The sequence below is a fragment of the Lepidochelys kempii genome, chromosome 3 (genome assembly GCF_965140265.1).
Source record: "Lepidochelys kempii isolate rLepKem1 chromosome 3, rLepKem1.hap2, whole genome shotgun sequence".
In the NCBI taxonomy this organism is placed as follows: Eukaryota; Metazoa; Chordata; order Testudines; family Cheloniidae; genus Lepidochelys; species Lepidochelys kempii.
In genome coordinates, this window is record NC_133258.1 from 23,251,184 (window position 1) to 23,267,121 (window position 15,938).

Below are 15,938 nucleotides of genomic sequence, written 5' to 3' on the forward strand. Positions count from 1 at the left end.
CTTTCATTTTGGAAAACAATGATCATTGCTAATGGGCTAACTTTCTCATTATGGAAACAACCCATTGTAAAAATATAGTACACTGAAGGACTGACTGAATAGAGGTGATTAAGTTTTTAATCAAATACCTTTACCAGATTTGCTGAACTTTGTTCTGTTATACTGTGGCAGTCCTTCTTGGAAAGGATTTAGACTGAAAATATATTTTAGGCCTGTGGCTGACTTTGTTCTCTTCTTGATAATATTAATTTGATTGGTGTGTTCTGACTGGGATAACCCACAGGACAGAGATGAGGTTTGGGGTATTGTGACAAAGTTCCTGCTCTACCTTGGTGGGTCTTGCGCTTATTGGCAGATTTGCTCGCCTGGGAGCTTCACAGCAGCCCTCAGCTTGGCCGTTTTTCTGAACCCACAGTCCAGGTCGACTCCTCCTGTGTCTGACTGGGAGTTGGGAGGATTTGGGGGGAACCCGGGGCCGCCCTCTACTCCGGGTTCCAGCCCAGAGCCCTGTGGAATGCAGCTGTCTAGAGTGCCTCCTGAACAACTGTGCAACAGCTACAACTCCCTGGGCTACTTCCCCATGGCCTCCTCCCAACACCTTCTTTATCCTCACCCTAGGACCTTCCTCCTGGTGTCTGATAATGTTTGTACACCTCAGTCCTCCAACAGTCTGCATATTCACTCTCAGCTCCTAGTGCCTCTTGCTCCCAGCTCCTCACATGCACACCACAAACTGAAGTGAGCTCCTTTTTAAAACCCAGGTGCCCTGATTAGCCTGCCTTAACTGATTCTAGCAGCTTCTTGATTGGCTTCAGGTGTTCTAATCAGCCTGCCTTAATTGTTTCCAGAAGGTTTCTGATTGTCCCTGTTACCTTACCCAGGGAAAGGGAACCTACTTAGCCTGGGGCTAATATATCTGCCTTCTATTACTCTCCTATGGCCATCTGGCCCGACTCTGTCACAGGTATCTTTAGGCATTGCTCCAAGTCAGCATCTCTTCTTGGTGTGGTTCTTAGAATGAAAAGCAAAACTCATCCCTTTGACTTGGCTTTCCTTCTCTCCCACACACACACTCAGGGTGTGTACACACAATCACTAAGGCTGTGATTCTTTCACAGAGGTCGCAGAAGTCATGGATTCTGTGACTTTCTGCAACCTTCATGACTTCTGCAGCAGCTGGTGCAGCTGACTTCAGGGCCCCTGGGCCAGCTGTTTGGGTGACCCATGGCCAGCCACACCTGCCACCAATGGAGTGACCTGGGGCCAGCTGCTCTGGCAGTCCCCGGGGCCAGCCGCACCAGCCACTGCTCAGGCAGCTGCTCCGGGGACCGCCAGAACAGCAGCTGGTGTGGCTGGTTCCGGGGAACACCCAAGCAGTGGTCCTGCGGGAGCCCTGGGGACCGCCCAAGCAGCTGAAGCAGCGGCTCCAGAGGCACCCGGAAGCCATCCAGAGAGCAGTCCCCAGGAGCAGCAACTGGAAGGCAGTCAACCCCCAGCACTGGAGCAGCCCCCCCATCCCCTAGCAGGGGCTTCTCCTTAGCAGTGGGGCCTCAGAAGTAGAGATTTAGTCAGGGGTGTTTTTGGTAAAAGTCATGGACAGGTCATGGGCCATGAATTTTTATTTATTGCCCGTGATCTGTCCATGACTTTTACCAAAAATACTCCTAACTAGATCTTAGCCTTAACTATCAATATCACTAATCTTGGTCGGGGTGTGATTACGTCACTCCCCTAAGTGATGTGGGTTACACTGACCTAAGCACAAGTATGGACACCGCTATGTTGGCAGGAGAGCTTCTCACACTGACACAGGTATTGCCTCTTGCGGAGGTGGTTTTATTATGCTAACGGGAGAGCTGGGTTTGGAGGACAAGTTTGATTTATTTCCCTCTTTTTATTTTCCTTCAGAAAGGAGGAAAAACTCAGATGCTTCAAAGTGTATGTTATTCTGTGTGTTGCATTGTGCTTGTGTTACTTAGTTTATTAGCATCTGTACAATTGTACTTGAGTTTATATACAAAAAGTTTTGCTACCTCAGGCCCAGTCCTGTGAGGTGATGAGCACCCTCAGAGTCTAGCAGCAATAACTATTGGAAATAAGGGTGCTTGACACTTCGCCGAATTGCGCCTATGAATGATGAGCCAGAATGGACACGTTTATCTACATCTACCTTTGTGGTTGTGGTTTTAAGGTGGGAAAATGTTTGTAAAACATTTTGAGATACTCAGATGGAAAGTGGTAGAATTATGAAGTATTACTTTGTTTGGGGGCATTTTTTTGTTTTTGTTTCTTTGGTCATTATACTACTTAGCTGTCCTCTCAATGTTGTAAGTATTTAATGTGCTTTGTGATCCTGATTGATCATGCTCATCTTTTAGTATCTGAATTATTTGTCTTATCAATTATGCTGTTTTCTAATTTAACAGGGAAATACATTTGTACTCAGCAAAAAAACCTAGGCAACATTTTCTTTCAATGTAGACTAGTGATTTTTGTGGGTGCGCAACTTGACCAGCTTTGATTTTTGGAGAATGGATGTTCAGCCCTTTTTAAAAGCAGATCCCTTTAAGGCAGAGGTCTCAAACTCAGTTTACCGTAGGGCCACTGCCAGTCCTCAAATCTTCCCAGCAGGCCAGTAAGGTCACTGAAGATGGTGTTCAGAAAATAAAATGTTTATATTGTATTTTTTATTTTGAATTTCTTAGAAATAATAAAACTGTCATACAACTTTATACAATTCTTCGCCTGCCAGAGAGTTTTTAGGGTTTGCCAGACACCTGGCAACGCTTCAGTTGTGTCAGTTTGTTGGCGTTTGGCCTCAGTGACTGAACAGCTGAAACGTCAGGATTGCAGCAAGGTGGGCATCAGATAGTTGTGTTTGGTATTTTGACTTGTTTATATTCATTGGGGGAAAAAGTGATGCCGCCTCCATGGCTGACTCTGCCCGGCGACTAGTGATGGTATCTCTGTCCCTCTCCCTCAGTCAGTGGGAGCCATAGGTGCCGACTCTGCGAGTGCTCTGGCGCTGGAGCACTCATGGGGAAATATTAATGGGTGCTCCGCACCCACAGGCAGCCAATCTCCCTGCCCCACCCCCCCCGCCACACCTCCTCCTTCGCCTCTGCTTCCTCGCAGCACACCGTGTCTCTGATCCTCTCTCCCTCCCAGTGCTTGCCGCTGCCAAACAGCTGTAGCAAGCTCTTGGAGGGAGGGGGGAGGAGCAGGAACATAGCACGCTCAGGGGAGGAGCTGGGGAAGAGGCGGGGCAGGGGCGGGGTTTTGGGGAAGGAGTCAAATAGGGACAGGGAGGAGCGGGGACTTTGCGGAAGGGGTTGGAATGGGGGCAGGAGGGGGCAGCGTAGGTAGGGAGTCAGGGTGGGGCTGGGGGCAGAGGGCGGTCGAGCACCCACCGGCACCAGAAGAAGTCGGTGCCTATGATGGGAGCTGTGGGGGATGGCACCTGCAGCAGACATTGGGCAGCGTGTCTGCATGTGTCTCTCCTCCGCGAGCTGCAATGGGGAGGTTCTAGGGCCGCAGATGGCCCACAGGCTGGGACTTTGAGACCCCTGCTTTAAGAATCCTCAAGTTGGGCAACCAAAATCACTGCTGTTTTTGAAAATCTTGGCCTTGGGGACAAGTCTTAGGAGGCAGTGTTTTGAGGGACAGTATTCAGCTGAGTGGGCTTGGTAATGTCTTTTCCAATCTCTGCTAGATCCTTGAGAAAGTATAAAATTAATCTTCAGGGACCAAGTTCTACCCATGGACTTACACCACATAGAACCCCAATGAAGTCAGGGTAGAACAAGTTTTAGTGCTCCCTTGAGATGAGTATTAAGAAAAACAGGAGCCTGGTCAAATAATAGCATCGTCTTTATCATGTATTACAGGGGTGGCCAACCTGAGCCTGAGAAGGAACCAGAATTTACCAATGTACATTGCCAAAGAGCCACACGTCAGTAGCCCCCTATCAGCTCTTCCCCCGCCCTGCCAATCAGTGCCTCCCCCTCCCTCCCTGCACCTCCCATCGGCTGGCAGCCCTGCCAATCAGCACCTCCCCGTCCCTCCCGATCAGCTGTGGCATGCAGGAGGCTCTGGTGGATGGGTGGGCGGGGGGGGAGGGGGAGGAGGCATGTCAGGCTCAGGGGAAGGTGAGGGAACGGGTAGAGTGGGGGCAGAGCCAGGGGTTGAGCAGTGAGCACCCCCCGGCACATGGGAAAGTTGGCACCTGTAGTCGGTGCCTATACAAGGAGCTGCATATTAACTTCTGAAGAGCCACGTGTGGCTCCGGAGCCACAGGTTGGCCACCCCTGATGTATTAGATTAAATCAGCAATCCGTACAGATCTATATCCTTCTTCTAAGTTTTGTACTGAGAGATGGAGTTTTCTCCATGTGTCTATTAAAATCTTTCATGTTTTGAAGGGTTCTGGAGGCCTTAGATAGCTTTCGTAACCCAATTTGTTTAATTTTTCATTGGGTGGATAATTCAAAGTCACCTGACATTAAATATTTTGGATACTTTGAGAAATATTTCAATAGCAAATTGATTTGAAATTGAGCCATTTATAGGTTCACTATGGTTTATCTTCTGTCTCCCATTTTTGCTTTCATAGTACTAACCTTCATGCTTTTGTCTCTAGATTGGCCCAGAGTTTGCATTGGGAAACCTAAGCAAAAGAAAAGGACTGCTGCCTAAAGATAAGGAAGCAAACATTGTCAGAGTATTCAAGATTAGTCTATACATAGCTGAATCCATGTCCATAAGTGCATCTGTGATTTTTTCTTTATTAGTTCTATGTAATAAATTCACCCATAACCTGTCATTAATAAAAAATGCATTCAGCCATGTTTTGTAATGAAGAATTTGTTAAGTAATATCATTCAGTAGCTCAGATCTGCGTAAAAACTGAGTATTACTTCACAGAATAGTAGATTTGTAGGGCTGGAAGGGACCTCACAAGGTCATCTAGTCCAGCCCCCTGCGCTAGATCATTTCTGACCAAAGTTAGTCTAACCTCCTGTTGAAAACCTCCAGTGAAGATTCCACAACCTCCCTCAAAAACCTGTTCCAATGCTTAACTGTCCTTATAGTTAGAAAGTTTTTCCTAATATCTAACCTAAATCTCCGTTACTGATTAAGCCCATGTCCAGTGGACTTCAGTGGACATGGACAACAACTGATCACCAGCCTCTTGACTTTATAACAACTCTTAATGTATCTGAAAACTATTATCAAGTTCCCCCTCAGTCTTCTTTTCTCAAGACTAAATATGCCTTTTTGTTTACATAGTATTTCCTTGTAGCTGCAGGGGTGCCCTGAACTGGACACCATACTCCATCTGAGGCCTCCTAAGTGCGGAGTACAGTGAAACAATTACCTCCCTCTTTGCAATGGCACTCCTGTTCATATAACCCAGAATATCAGTCTTTTTTGCAACTGCATCACATTGTCAGCTATATTTAATTTGTGATCCACCATAACCCTCAGATCCTGTTCTGCAGTATTACCGCCTAGCCAGTTTTTTTGCCATTTTCATAGAATCATAGAAGTGTAGGATTGGAAGGGACCTCATCTAGTCCATTCCCCAGCACTCAAGGTAGGACTAGGCAATCACTATTCCATTCCTGACAGGTATTTATTTTTAAAAACCTCCAGTGACAGAGATTCCACAACAGCCCTCGGCAATTGGTTCCAGTGCTTAACTACCCTGGCAGTTAGGAAGTTTTTCCTAATGTCCAGCCTAGCCCCCTCCCCCTTGCTGCAGTTTAAGCCCATGGCTTCTTGTCCAATCCTCAGAGCTTAAAGAGAACCATTTTTCACCCTCCTCCTTGTAACAACTTGAAAACTCTTATTGTGTCCCCCCTTGGTCTTCTCTTCTCCAGACTGAACCCATTTTTTCCAACCTTCCGTCCTAGGCCCTGTTTTCTAGACCTTTAATCATTTGTGCTGCTCTCCTCTGGACTTTCTCCAACGTCTCCCCATTTGTCCTGGTGCATCTGATCTGTCATGGTAGTACTTTGCACCGGCTGCCTTCCCTGACTGCTGCTACCTTTCAGAACAGCGTTCTCCCCATTGTCAAGGGAACTTTGATCTTTCGGGCTCAGGCCCAGTCCTGACTGGGAAACTCACACGAAAAGGGTGCAGAGTAGCAGCGGTGTTAGTCTGTATTCACAAAAAGAACAGGAGGACGTGTGGCACCTTAGAGACTAACCAATTTATTTGAGCATGAGCTTTCGTGAGCGACAGCTCACTTCATGGCATGCATCCGATGAAATGAGCTGTCGCTCACGAAAGCTCATGCTCAAATGAACTGGTTAGTCTCTAAGGTGCCACACGTCCTCCTGTTCTTTTTACGAAAAGGGTGGTGGCTGCAGGAGACGCTTTTATCTGCCGGGGGCGCAAGCCGCTCAGGGGCTGCCCTGCCCGGGGAAGGGCTGCCTTGGGGCGGGACACCGCGGTACCGGAGCTCGGGGCTAACCCAGCCCAAGGGCCCCGCGCAGGCAGCTCCCACGGGCGCGCAGCCCTGGGCGGCGCTTCGAACCGACACTTGGGGAGGCGGAGGAAACTACGAGTCCCAGAATGCAAAGTGGGGGGACCGCGGGGGCCAACCGGCATCTAACGCCCCCGAGCGCGGCGCTGGGCTTCCGGCGGCGGGGTAGGGCCGGCGGCGCCCTGGGGAAAACGCCGGGGCGGGTGTCGTTCGGCCCCTGCTCGCGGCTCCCTCCTGGCCCCGAGCGCTGGGCTATGGCCGCTGCGGCGCTGCTGGCCGCGGCGCTGGGCGGGGGGCTGCTGCTCATCGCCCGCCGCTACCTGAGCGGGGCCGGCCGGGCTTCGCGGAGCGCGGCGGCGGCGCTGATGCGGGGCAAGACGGTGATCGTCACGGGCGCGAACAGCGGGCTGGGCCGGGCCACGGCGGCCGAGCTGCTGCGGCTGCAGGCGCGGGTGATCCTGGGCTGCCGGGACCGCGGCCGGGCCGAGCAGGCGGCCCGCGAGATCCGCGCCGAGCTGGGCGCCCAGGCGGAGGGCGGGGAGCTGGTGATCAGGGAGCTGGACCTGGCCTCGCTGCGCTCCGTGCGCAGCTTCTGCCAGCGGGTGCTGCAGGTACGGGGGGCGGGGCGGGGAGAGGGGGCCGGCGGGGGAGGGGTGGGGTGAGGGAAGGGGTTGAGTGGGGAGGGCAAATATGGGGAAGGGATGGGAAGAGGGTGGGCGGGGGAGGGGTAGGAGATGGGGTGAGGGCAGAGGGCAGGCTGGGGTGAGGAGGGGAAGAGGGCAGAGGAAGGGATGGGGAGAAGGTGGGCTGGGGAGGAGGAGGAGAAAGGTGGAGGGGCAGAGGGCAGAAGATGGGGTGGGGGAGAGGGTGAGGAGAGGGTGGGGTGGAGGGGGAGTGGGTGAGGAGGGTGAGGGTGGGGTGGGGGTGAGGAGGGTGGTGGAGGGGAGGGGGAGGAGAGTGGGCTGGAGGGGAGGAGGGTGGTGGAGGGGGAGGGGAGGAGAGTGGGCTGGAGGGGGAGGGGCAGGAGATGGGGTGAGGGGAGAGGGCAGGCTGGGGTGAGGAGGGGAAGAGGGAAGAGGAAGGGATGGGGAGAAGGTGGGCTGGGGAGGAGGAGGAGAGAGGTGGAGGGGCAGAGGGCAGAAGATGGGGTGGGGGAGAGGGTGAGGAGAGGGTGGGGTGGGGGTGGGGGGGGAGTGGGTGAGGGGGGTGGGGGGGAGGAGGGGGAGGGTGGGGGGGAGGAGGGGGAGGGGAGAAGGCAGGCTGGGGTGAGGAGGGGAAGAGAGCAGAGGAAGGGATGGGGAGAAGGTGGGCTGGGGAGGAGGAGGAGAGAGGTGGAGGGGCAGAGGGCAGAAGATGGGGTGGGGGAGAGGGTGAGGAGAGGGTGGGGTGGGGGGTGGAGGGGGAGTGGGTGAGGGGGGTGGGGGGGAGGAGGGGGAGGGTGGGGGGGAGGAGGGGGAGGGGCAGGAGATGGGGTGAGGGGAGAAGGCAGGCTGGGGTGAGGAGGGGAAGAGAGCAGAGGAAGGGATGGGGAGAAGGTGGGCTGGGGAGGAGGAGGAGAGAGGTGGAGGGGCAGAGGGCAGAAGATGGGGTGGGGGAGAGGGTGGGGTGGGGGGTGGAGGGGGAGTGGGTGAGGAGGGTGGGGTGGGGTGCGGGGTAGGAGGGTGAGGAGGGGGGAGGAGGGGGAGGGGCAGGAGATGGGGTGAGGGGAGAGGGCAGGCTGGGGTGAGGAGGGGAAGAGGGCAGAGGAAGGGATGGGGAGAAGGTGGGCTGGGGAGGAGGAGGAGAAAGGTGGAGGGGCAGAGGGCAGAAGATGGGGTGGGGGAGAGGGTGAGGAGAGGGTGGGGTGGGGGGTGGAGGGGGAGTGGGTGAGGAGGGTGAGGGTGGGGTGCGGGGTAGGAGGGTGAGGAGGGGGGAGGAGGGGGAGGGGCAGGAGATGGGGTGAGGGGAGAGGGCAGGCTGGGGTGAGGAGGGGAAGAGGGCAGAGGAAGGGATGGGGAGAAGGTGGGCTGGGGAGGAGGAGGAGAAAGGTGGAGGGGCAGAGGGCAGAAGATGGGGTGGGGGAGAGGGTGGGGTGGGGGGTGGAGGGGGAGTGGGTGAGGAGGGTGGGGTGGGGGTAAGGAGGGTGGTGGAGGGGAGGGGGAGGAGAGTGGGCTGGAGGGAAGGAGAGTGGCGGAGGGGGAGGGGCAGGAGATGGGGTGAGGGGAGAGGGCAGGCTGGGGGGTGAGGAGGGGAAGAGGGCAGAGGAAGGGATGGGGAGAAGGTGGGCTGGGGAGGAGGAGGAGAGAGGTGGAGGGGCAGAGGGCAGAAGATGGGGTTGAGGAGAGGGTGGGGTGCGGGGAGGAGGGGGAGTGGGTGAGGAGGGTGAGGGTGGGGTGGGAGGAGGAGGGGGAGTGGGTGAGGGGAGAAGGCAGGCTGGGGGGTGAGGAGGGGAAGAGGGCAGAGGAAGGGATGGGGAGAAGGTGGGCTGGGGAGGAGGAGGAGAAAGGTGGAGGGGCAGAGGGCAGAAGATGGGGTGGGGGAGAGGGTGAGGAGAGGGTGGGGTGGAGGGGGAGTGGGTGAGGAGGGTGAGGGTGGGGTGGGGGTGAGGAGGGTGGTGGAGGGGAGGGGGAGGAGAGTGGGCTGGAGGGGGAGGGGCAGGAGATGGGGTGAGGGGAGAGGGCAGGCTGGGGTGAGGAGGGGAAGAGAGCAGAGGACGGGATGGGGAGAAGGTGGGCTGGGGAGGAGGAGGAGAGAGGTGGAGGGGCAGAGGGCAGAAGATGGGGTGAGGGGAGAGGGTGGGCTGGGGATGAGGAGGGTGGCGGAGGTGGAGAGGGCAGAGGAAGGGATGGGAAGAGGGTGGGCTGGGGGTGAGGAGGGGGAGAAGAGAGGAAGGGATGAGGAGAGAGTAGGCTGGGAGGGGGAGAGGGCAGAGGAAGGAATGGGGTGAGGGGAAAGAGTGGGCTGTCTCTCTCTCCATCATCCAGTAAGGGCTACTCAGTCTTCACATTACCCCTTTGGTGACTTGGGGTTCTTCAATGCTGATACTGAGTGGAGATTAGCAGCTTTTGTCAGAGCTGTTCTTGCATCTTGTTGGGCATTAAAAATAATCCCAAAATATTTTGGGATGTAATGTAATATTTTGGTGCATTCTTATGCATTGATTTTTAATCCAGGGAACAAAGCCTTATTAGGCCAAAGCTCCTTTCCTAGGGAAATCTTCCCGTTTCACTAGCTGTGTTGACCGGTAAGAAGAGGGACGGGGCCCATGGAGTATACAGTGCAGCCAGAAATCACCTTCACGAGCTCATATCAAGATGCAGCAGGCAAGGGGTGACCTGTTATCTCTGGGGGCAAAGAAAAAACTAGGGCAGCTGCAATCTGCTGCAGTTTATTCTTCAAGGCATCTGGGAATTTGTGGCTGTAAAGTGGCTTAAGTTTGAGTCCCCTTTGACCTACAGCATAGAGGATAGGCTGCAGTGAGAGATCACTTCATGGGGTCATCTGAATCCAACCTACATTTATCACATTTCTGTTACAGTACACCCTCTCTCTAATGCCCTTCATAATAACAAATCTTTGGATATAATGAACCCAGTCCCGGGATCCCACCTCCAGCCATGGGGCTGTCAGTTGCGGGTCTGGAGGAGCTGTCAGCTCCATGGCTGGAGAAACTGACCGCTCCTGGCACCGGTCTTTTGGTATAATGACCCCCTGGCTATAATGAACAAATGGCTTGGATCCTGAGGAGTTTGTTATATCGAGGGTGTACTGTCCATAATTATTCTGACTTTGTCAGACCTATCCTGGATCCTGCAAGCCTAATTTTTGAGGTGCTCACTAGGGTCCTATAGGCGTTCCTAACAGATTTTGTAGACGGGCATGAGCAAGCCATCAAATGGTTTCACTGAGTATCTCATGGATACAATTTACACTGTTTAGGGATATTCCAAAATAGAGGAAAGGGTGTGTGCTGTGGGGGACTGTACATAATGGTAGAAAATGAGCTAATGCTGGAGCTGTCACCCTGTATAACTTTGGGGTAAATATTTTCTTGATATAATTTTCTTAACCCATGAAATGTTGTCATCTTAACACTTGATGTTTCAACATAACTTCACATTAATAATAATGTGATGAATATTCTCTTTCTCTTCACCCTTTTGGGCCTTTAACATAATTTGCCAGGAGGCCCACAGAACAACAGGGGAAATTGACTAAAGCCCTAATTCTGTAATTGGTTTGTCGCGGATGGACAGTTGTGGCCGTGTAAAGCTTCAGTGGGAAACCATTTAGGGCCACCTGCATAGATCCAGTTGCAGGATCTGGTCTTGTTTGACTATACAGGGGAAACTGTGAATGTGACTAACTATACACAAAGTGCTGTGAAATGCACAAAGTAAACACTGGGAAAACAATATATACTTTTTTTCTAATCTGGTGTAGTACCTCATAGGTGTTAGTGATACATTTAAAAAAATGTGATTTTTAGGCTGGCAGTCTCTCTATTGGCAAAACCAATTAAAGTATTGTCTTTTCACAGGAAAAATTGAGAACAAAATAGCTAGGCAGGAGATGACGTGTGTGGGGTGACATACATGGGAGTGGTGCCGCTCTTGGGTTTATTTCTCGTGGTATCTGCTGTTTTAGAATACCCTCAACACAGCTTAAATGATGGAGAAACAAAATGATTGAGATGACTTGTTCTAGAAACACTTCCAAGGGCTGTAGTACATATGCACTTACGTTATTCCCCTCCTTTTCTGAACTTGTGACTCCTTTCTGAAGTTGTCTGTAAGATAAAGGAGGTTCCTAGATTGATAAGATGAGAGATAGCTGGCACCCCCACAGCCTGGCTTTCATTGTGCATGTTTAGATACCAGAATTCTGAACTGAATTTTCATTTTTCACTTTTTTAGCCTCACTGCACAAAGACCAACTGCATTGTGTATTCAGGGTAATATGCTGGCTTCAGTGATAAATTGTTACATCTTTCAGTACCATGAAGCTATGGGGGAGATGTGAATTCTTTACAACTCATACATGAAGGATCCAATCCTGTGAGATGCTGAGCAGCCTCAACTCCCTTTGATATCAGTAGGAGTTAAGGGAACTGAGCATCTTGCAGGATCAAGCCCCAGCTTGATTTAATTATTAACTAAATGCAGGATCAGATTGTGCTCTTAGTTATACTTGTGCCACTGATGGCAAAATGTGCATACTATTAAATTTCAAAGGTGTAAATGAGGATAGAATCTGGCCTGCAGAAAATTTCTTACTGGTGGTAAGGAGCCAGAAGGCGCTCAACTTGACTTCCAGATCCTATGTTAAATTTGCAGGACTGGCGGGAAAAGGTCGGGGAGGGGGGAATTCTTTACTGATAAACTGAGCATTCAGGTTGAAACATGGAACTTTATAGTGACACTTGTGTGAAGACATTTTTCAGAGTGGAACCACACTTTGAAACTCCTAAGATCTTTCTGTCTCCGAGTTCTGGGTGCACAGACTATGCAGGATTTGGAACATAAGTATTGGGGCCTTAGATTTTATTTTTCTGTTACCAGTTTTACTTTCTGGTTCTTGTGCATTGGCACAACATAGTATTTTGGTCCACCACAGTTCAGGCAAATTTTAAACTAGGTACCATTGTTTGAAATCATTAATAGCAGTGTTTTCAAAATTCATCATAAATCTAATTATTTTTCCATAATCAAATGATGGGTTTAAAATTTGTTGGCAGTGTCTCTTTAACCCTAAGTCCCTGCCTCAAAGAGCTAGATGATCTTTTTGTTCTTTGTTTGTACAGTGCCTAGCATAATAAGTTCCATGACTGGGGCTTCTAAGTACTACCACAATATAAATACTAACCAGTAGTACACTTGTCAGCTTGTCTTTAATGTCACATCCTGATCATTTTTTGGAAAGAAATTGGTATTACAAGAATAAATTCAGTAGATTTCAATTAAAAAATGCTGTTCTTGAAAAATGTTTATATTTTAGCTATCTTCAGAGTAACACATCCCCATCCCATGTGATTTGATACTCCTCTTACTGACAACTACCAATATGCTTATTTTTTCCAAGATTACATTAAAATAACCATGACTAGAAAATCCCATTTTAGAGGATGAGCAGTTGAATGGTTTTTCCTAATAAAGGTCAATGAATACAATTAATCTTAATAACAGCTTGCTGTGTTTATAAATCTGATTATTTTTGCTATTTTAAGGAAGAGCCGAGACTGGATGTCCTGATCAATAATGCGGGGATATTCCAGTGTCCATACATGAAGACAGAGGATGGTTTCGAGATGCAGTTTGGTGTCAACCACTTGGGTCATTTCTTGCTCACTAACCTTCTCCTTGGCCTCCTCAAAAGTTCTGCCCCAAGCAGGATTGTGGTAGTTTCTTCCAAACTTTACAAATACGGAGAGATCAACTTTGAAGACTTGAACAGTGAAATAAGTTACAATAAAAGTTTTGGCTACAGTCGCAGTAAACTGGCTAACATACTATTCACCAGGGAGCTAGCCCGCCGATTGGAAGGCACAGGAGTCACTGTCAACGTGCTTCATCCCGGTATTGTCCGAACCAATCTAGGCAGATACGTGAATATTCCTTTGCTGGCAAAACCCCTCTTCAATTTGGTGTCATGGGCTTTCTTCAAAACCCCATTGGAAGGAGCCCAGACTTCTATTTATTTGGCCTCCTCTGCAGAAGTAGAGGGTGTGTCAGGCAAGTATTTTGGGGATTGCAAAGAGGAGGAACTGCTGCCGAAAGCCATGGATGATTTAGTTGCAAGAAAACTGTGGGATATCAGTGAAGTGATGGTTGGATTATTAAAATAAATGCTAGGAAAAAAAGACCTACTGAAAGGAATGAAGATAACTAATATTTTGCTACCCTGAAGCTTTCTGCAATGGTATTTCCCCCTTGAATAGTGTGAAACACAAATTACTTTGCTCACAGATTTCAAAGCTACTAGGAGTAATGTGTACAGCTCTTTTAAAATAGAGAATATTCTCTATTTTACATAAATCCATATTTTGAAAAAATACAGAACTAGAGTCTTAACAGCCTGGGTGTTTGAATATTTTTCAGTTAAAATCTCTTCTGAAAGCTACTTGTTCTACTAATAAAAAGTTCTTTGCTATGTAATGTATATGCTTCTTTGTTGTCTTCCACTATTTGATCTCAAACATAGCACTGCATTGCATTGTATGTGAAATGTGTGGCTGTTTGTAGATGGTTTGTGAATCCATCCTAATACCGATAAGTGTTGGGTTGGTGAGCAATTCAAGCTAAAACCGTGTGAAAGATTTTACCACTGAGTTGTGAGCACTCTTCCTCTGTGATCCTCTAAGCCTCCAAATACTGTTTCCTAGCACAGAAACTCTTTCCCGCAACTGCGTATCACTGGCTGGCTGAACAGGAACTATATCAAGCCATATTATAACTCAGCTGTGGGTCACAAGTCAGATATTTTCAAGATGGCCCTCCATAAGCTAGCATCTGTCACTGCCATTACTCTAGTATGTATGTTTGATTGTACAGCAGGTTCTATTTTATTTGGGCCAAACCTGCTCTTCTGGAGATATGAGCCAAGGCCCCCATCCTGCAATAAGCCTTGTGCTGGTGGATGCCCCACCATTGACTTCAGTAGGTCAGTGACTGGAGGGTGTGTTAGAGCCCAAGATCTGACCCTGTGGTTTGTTTTGTGAATAGTCTATTTATAGATTTTTGTCACCCTGCCTTCCATAGTGAAATGTGCATAAGGTTCAGTCTAATATGGCCAACAGTTCTTCCTGATAAGTCATCTTCTGTGTAAGTGCATATTTCCTTAACCTCACTAATGCATACATGGTACAAATGTGATCAAGAAACTATTACACACTTGACAAAATTAGCCTTGGCAACTATGCTGCATAGGCTTAGAGAGTCTCTACTATGCAGAGATAATGGAATTAAAATAAGCCAAAAATAAATATAGGGATATTACATGAAGACGCTCCCTTATTTTAAATAATTACATAATTATTTTAATAATTTAATATTAATTTTAAATAATATATAACTTCAGTAACTGTTTCTGGTTAGTTATGATTTGCTTGTCTCTCTTTAGTAATTTTATTTAACACCACCAATTTAAGGTACAAGTAAATTTAATGAATATGAAGAAAGTAATGCTTTGGGATCTTGATTACTACTAATAATTTATATATACATATAAAAGATTGAAGTGTTTGAAGCTTAGTCTATCCCACAATAAATCCTTATTGGTTCAACACTTGAGTTAACACCATTTTTGAGATTCTCAGATCATTTACAGTGTATGTTTCTAACTCATATTCACTGCATGTTCTGTATGTTCTCACTCACACACTGTATTGTGCTCAATCCCTTCCACACCTGTTTCTACAGATGCAGTACTGTGGGTATAGGAAGGAGGCATAGCAGGAGCTCCATGCTTTTGGGAGGAAGACAGCGAAATCTAGATGAGCATAAGTTAAGGGAGAAAATTGATTTTTTTTTAAAGATCCTGTAACAATAGTTACAGCATATATTGCTCGCTATATTTTAATTGCAGTATATATTGCTCACTTATAGGCAACAGAGCCTGTAGGAGTAGAGCTGAAGTGTGTGATTATTGTGTACTCTGAATGTTTGACACAAAAATGCTGTTTGTAAATAATGCAAAGGGCCATCCTATAGAGAGGATGGAAATATGGTTAGAGAATAAACAGGAATTCAACCTGTGAAGTCCTATTTTACATTTATCTTGCGTCTTTCATCTAAAACAATCCCCAAATGACAATATGTAATACCATTGAAATGCGACCCTGGCTGGAGTGGAAGGCATCAACCAACTACCATGCAGCATAATACTGAAGGCAAGGCGAAGTTTTGACCAATTGCACCAGGGCACGAGCTCTTCTTACAAAAAGATGGGTTCTCTCAAGCCCCTACAGACCAGAAGATACCTTAGTTTTTACTGTTTCATCAAAAGGAGCTAAAGGTAAAGTAAATAGAACTCCAATTTATGATCTGTGTGATCCACTGTTCCATTGCTACCCCCGTCAAAACCCCAGTGTGCATGTTATGAGAGAGTCATGGATGCCTATTGGGGCATAGCTTGCAAAGAAAAGTGCCATGCTGAAAAGCACTTATGTGGGAATTCTGCACCTTGATCCCTTAGGGAGATTTTCAAACATGCCTGTGCCTAAGAGATTTGCCCAAGGTCAGACAGGGAGTCAGTGGTAGAACTGAACCTAGAATTTCTACAATGGCAGTCTGGTACCCTAACCACTAAACCATCCTTCCTGTCTACATGGTCACCTCTGCAAGTGAATTTGCCACTAGGTTGTCATTTTTTGCTGTCTTTGTTCATGGCAAACAGGGCTTGTGTACATATTTTTAAAAAGAGAGTACAGAAGAAAATACCAAGTCTTTGGCCGTTGGGACACTTGCTTTAT

At 48.7% G+C, this 15,938-nt stretch overlaps 1 protein-coding gene across 1 annotated transcript; it reads left to right on the forward strand.

Moving 5' to 3' along the window:
* Positions 1-6,662: 6,662 nt before the first annotated feature.
* On the forward strand, positions 6,663-15,225 carry RDH14 (retinol dehydrogenase 14). The gene is made up of 2 exons (XM_073335951.1): positions 6,663-7,101; positions 12,696-15,225. The coding sequence occupies exons 1-2, from the start codon at positions 6,745-6,747 to the stop codon at positions 13,311-13,313; spliced, it is 975 nt and encodes a 324-aa protein (XP_073192052.1). The 5' UTR covers positions 6,663-6,744; the 3' UTR covers positions 13,314-15,225.
* Positions 15,226-15,938: the final 713 nt, after the last annotated feature.